The following is a 5,234-nucleotide window of genomic DNA, read 5'->3' on the forward strand; positions in this document are numbered from 1 at the left end:
ATACTGGTTGTAATGGTCACACGATTTTATTATAGTGAGGGACCATCTAATCCATATTCCTCGTTTTACTAATAAAGTGACTGAGATGCAAAGAATAGAAGAAAATCTTCACAAATCACACAGTAATCTAGATCCTGGTCACTTGATTTGTAGTCCAGTGTGCTTGCTGGTAACACTCTTCTACCTAGAGTGGATTAAAGCCATCAGAAAGGGTCTTACAGGAGACGGTCTTCTGAGAGGGGCTTCCCCAACCACCTCTTAATCCGCTTTGTTACTGCAGGTATAACATTTTATTTTTTTTACATGTCTGTTTTCCTTATCAGGAATCTGGAAAATGTGGGCAATAATTCTCAGTAAAAGAAGACACTTAAATAATACTCTCGATAGGATTTGATGGGAATTTTAAAACAGCCTTTTGACCTCTGGACAGATTTTTCAAGAAGCAGAAAGTAAGACATCGTTTTTGGTCATTACTGCCAAGTTATGAGGTACATAAGCATTTACAGGTGATGTGGAAACAAACTGAAAGAGGGGCCAATGCTGTGAGAATGGCGACTCCACACACTAAGGCCAGTGTGACAGCATGAATCTTAATTACCTGTTGAACTGCTTTTATACATCTAATTTAAGTTATTGACTCACAGTGCCATTTAAATCAATGTACCCTTTTTTTCTATTCACATAGATAGTTACCCTTTAGCTTTTCCTTTATGCTGTCCAGGAAGGTTTTTGGCTATGCATCTCAACTGAATCCAGTTTTTAAATTGTTGATCCTTTAGGAAAACTTCTCTGAGTAATTCAGATTGCTACCATATCTGATTTTTGCACCAAACTCACACTCATCATTATGTGTGTTGAATATACATTTAAATAATCTATTTTGAGATGCATATTTTATGGATTCTTTTAACCTTTTATTCTGTCTCTTTACATAATTATACAGGAGGCTATAAAGTCTGGAAACATAGGCTAATAAACAGCTTATTGACATTATATTATAATATATAGAATAATATTCTCTTTGTCGCCAGACTTTATAACTTTTGTAGGGCAAAGTGTCACATCTCACTCTTGATGTCATACCTATTACCCAGTTCACATACTGTGAACATACAGTATTTTGGTATTGATGATGAGAACTTTCATGTGCTAATAATAATACCTTGGATTTGTATTCTTGATACCAATTATTAAGCAAGGAGAATTAATAATGCTTCGGTTCATTCTGAATCTTCTATGTGAGAATATAGCTAGTGCCATCCTTTGCATAGACCTGGAATATTAGGTTCATGTTAAAGGAAGCAGGAGCTTTCAAGATTTTACTATACCTCGATATTAGGGAAAAGTTAGAAAGAAATACAAACTCCTAGATTTCTGTTCATCAGAACTTCCCTAATAAGTGACAACCTTATGATCCTAAAGTATTACTATAGACCTAAAATAAAAGTGAATATGTAATTACTTCTTAGTGACAGGTTGACTGTGATTGTCTGATAACCTTGTGACTATTCAAGCTTTGACATTGCTTTAGGAAAGAGTTAAAAGACCAGCTTAAGGATGTTGTTTGCAAAGTACCCTATGCTCTTTATTTCTTTTGCAATAGGGTAGAATAAACAATAATTACAGATAGACATGACTGAAGACTTCACATTTTGTGTCCTTCTTCAATCATTCCATAGTATCAGGGCACAATCACTCTTCACTTATGATTTTTGTGTGAACCTCGCGGCTCTTCACCCGCAGCTTGTTGACCTGGGACTCGGCAATGTCAGCCCTCTCCTCGGCCTCCTCCAGCTCGTGCTGGATCTTGCGGAATTTAGATAGATTTGTATTGGATTGTTCCTCCTGAGAATAAAAATGGAATTGTAAGGAATCTATACTGTGCATCTTTCTAGACTCCTTAGGCCTAAGGGAAGAAAAGACTTGGCATCTACAGAGAAGTTAAAATACTCAACAGGAAACATGATTGTTTTACTGTCTCTTGGATTTTGCTTATCATTGATATTAACCGGATGATTTATTTGGGGCTTGGTGTCTCATAAATAGTCACATCTGTATTTTTGCAAACAAAACATATTAAGAGATACATACCACAAGTAGAGCAAGAAAGAATATAAGAGCAGAGAAGGCAAGAATATTAAAGTCAAGAATGTTAATGCTTGCTATAAGATGATTGTTAGCTCAAGTTAGATATTCTTTATTATATTAAGGATGAATTTCTTTTTTTTAATTTTTATTTTTCAATTACAGTTGCCATTCAATGTTATTTTATACTAGTTTCAAGTGTACAGCATAGTGGTTGGACATTTATATAAAATATGAAGTGGTCCCCCTAATTAGTCTAGTACCCATCTGGCACTATACATAGTTATTATAATATTATTGACTATATTCCCTGTGCTGTACTTCACTAGGATGAATTTCTTAATAGTTTCTTTAAACTGAAAAAAAAGTTGTATTTTATCATATATTATTTTGTCACATTTCAAGACAATTACTTTTTTCTCCTGCTTTGGTTATAATAATTCTATTGACAAATTCCCTAATATTAACTAATCCTTAATAGGAATTAAGCCTATTTAATCACTGATGGATTTAGTAATTTATCTTTATTATAACTACATTTATGAGTAAAACCACCTTTGGTTTTTTTCCCCATTCTGTCTTGGAAGGGTTTTGGTATGAGGGTTATGTGAGCTTCTTAAAATAATTTGGAAAGCTTTTTATTTTTCCCATGCTCTGGAATGGCTTAGTAAACCTACTTGTATGGCTTGCCCACTTTCTCATTCCTAATGTTGAGAATTTGTATTTTCTTTTTCTTTTTCCTTGATTAAGCTAGATGTGAGTGTATTTATGTTATTACTATTATTTTATTAGCTCCTCAGAAATTATCAGATATTATTGAAATTAGAAAATTAGAAAATAGTATACTCTAATTCATCAATTTCAACCTTTATCTTTAACAGTAGTTCTTACTTCCATTATTTTATTTATAATTTCTTTATTGAAATGCCAATTTATTCATTTATTTTAATTTTTGATTTATAATGAAAGCATATGAAGCAATGAATTGTCCTCCAATGACAGCTTTGACTATACTCTAAAGGTCTGTCAAAGTAGCAATTTCCTTGAAATTTTTTTGTAATTGATAATTATTCAGTAATTATGTTTTTTTAATTTCCAATTTAACCCCAAAAATATTTAAGAAACTTTGTTTTTTAACATTTAAGCATTTGGGAATTTTTGTTTATATTTCTCATCACTTTACAATTTGATCACACTGTGGCTAGAAAATGTGGCCTGTATTATTTCTGCTTTGAATTTTGAGGTTTCTTTGTGGATTAAAAATTTACTTTTAAAATCAAGCTATTATTATAAATAATAAGCAAAACTATAAAAATGCACAAAAGTTTTTAAGAAGTCACAGTCTTCTATAAAGCAAATAGCTTATTTACTACAAGGAGTAGTAAACCTAATTATTTGCTAGCTTTTCTTAGCAGAGGACTTCTCTCTTTTCTAGCTTAAGGATACTTACAGCCTCCTCAGCTTGTCTCTTGTAAGATTTCACTTTTGCCTGAAGTTTATCTACCAAATCCTGAAGCCTGAGAATATTTTTTCGATCTTCTTCCGTCTGAAAGATTATAAAAACCATAGGGCATTACTTTCAAAGTACATGACCATTGTATCATTGCATATGAGTGTTTCATATATACATGGAGGAGTGCTTAGTGGATAAAAAACTATTGCTGTACCTGGTAAGTGAGTTCCTTCACTCTCCTCTCATGTTTGCGCAGACCTTTAACAGCTTCAACATTACGCTTTTGCTCACTCTCAACCTCTCCTTCAAGCTCACGCACCTGCAAATAAATTGGCTCTTAAGAACTTTGATCCTGTAAGCCATTGGGAGCAAATGGAAACAGATAGATATTGAGATACTCACTCTGGCCTCTAGTTTCTGGATCTGCTTCTTCCCACCTTTTAGGGCCAATTGCTCAGCCTCATCCAGACGGTGCTGTAGGTCTTTCACCGTCTGTTCCAGGTTCTTCTTCATCCGTTCCAGGTGGGCGCTGGTGTCCTGTTCCTTCTTCAGCTCCTCAGCCATCATGGCCGCCTAATTAGCAATAAAATAAAACCAATTGAGGGAGCTGAGATAGCATATCAAGATTCAAGTTCAACCACCACTGCATGCCCTCAGCTCACATCTGTGATGGCCTTCTTGGCCTTCTCTTCTGCGTTGCGGGCTTCCTGGATAATGTCCTCCATCTCTGCTTGTATTTGGGAAATGTCTGTCTCGAGTTTCTTCTTGGTATTAATCAGGCTGGTGTTCTGTTTAAAAATAAGTTATAAATTTTTTTATCATGTTACCTAAGAACTTGTCATGGTAGCCATTTTTTAAAAAAATTTTCAGGTAAAAATTTGTAAGTCAAATGCCCTTCAATATTATTTTGTTATGTAGCACCATTAAATAAAATGGAAATGTTATAGAATATTCAGCATCTTCAAGTACATAGTTCATAACTAGGCCAAATATCTCTATAATTTCATAACTGCCATTTACCAATGGGACTATTCACAGGAATAAAATTATAACAGATGTTAAACATTCCATTTTTCCACAATCAATATTGATAGCAAGGATCAATAAAGATATTAAGACAAAATAGTATGAGTAGCCTTAGAAGATTATATGACATGAATCAATAATTTATGCAAAATAAAAAAGCAAAGTTTTCTCAATAATACAGTGAAAAATCTTGTAGAAGCATAAAACCTGGCTGTCATATAAAAAAATTAAGCATATATATTTCTGGGACATATAAGCATTCACCAAGCATGAGTTTTTTGCACTGAATCCCACCTGGGTGTGGAGGAGTTGGACACGCTCACTGGCATCCAGAAGCTCCTGTTCTGCTATTTTTCTGCTCCTCTCCGTCTGTTCCAGAGTGGCCCTCAGCTCCTCAATCTCAGCCTGCAGCAGGTTGGCTCTGCGTTCCACCATGGCCAGCTGCTCCTTCAGGTCCTCTTGGCTCCTGAGAGCATCATCCAGGTGGATCTGAGTGTCCTGTGGAATGAATGATCCTTGAGACATCTCGTTCTCAGGGCTGCAGTCACCCAACTGCCCTGGGACCATCTCTTGAGCCCATTTACCTTGAGAATGCCTTGGGTGTTTCTGTAGTTCCTCAGGGCCTCAGCAGCCATGCGGTTGGCGTGGTTCAGCTGGATTTCCATTTCAT

General features: G+C 35.2%; 1 protein-coding gene across 1 annotated transcript in view; it reads right to left on the minus strand.

The window, feature by feature from the left end:
- Positions 1–1,692: 1,692 nt before the first annotated feature.
- Positions 1,693–5,234, minus strand: part of MYH2 (myosin heavy chain 2) — a 22,420-nt gene continuing 18,878 nt past the window's right edge. The window contains 7 exon segments of the mRNA XM_025040084.1: positions 1,693–1,845; positions 3,536–3,631; positions 3,753–3,857; positions 3,941–4,111; positions 4,201–4,326; positions 4,859–5,062; positions 5,149–5,234. The exon segment at positions 5,149–5,234 is cut by the window's right edge and continues 21 nt beyond it. Coding sequence (XP_024895852.1) covers positions 1,693–1,845; positions 3,536–3,631; positions 3,753–3,857; positions 3,941–4,111; positions 4,201–4,326; positions 4,859–5,062; positions 5,149–5,234 — 941 coding nt within the window.

Source organism: Pteropus alecto, unplaced genomic scaffold, assembly GCF_000325575.1.
Source record: "Pteropus alecto unplaced genomic scaffold, ASM32557v1 scaffold398, whole genome shotgun sequence".
Classification (NCBI taxonomy): Eukaryota; Metazoa; Chordata; class Mammalia; order Chiroptera; family Pteropodidae; genus Pteropus; species Pteropus alecto.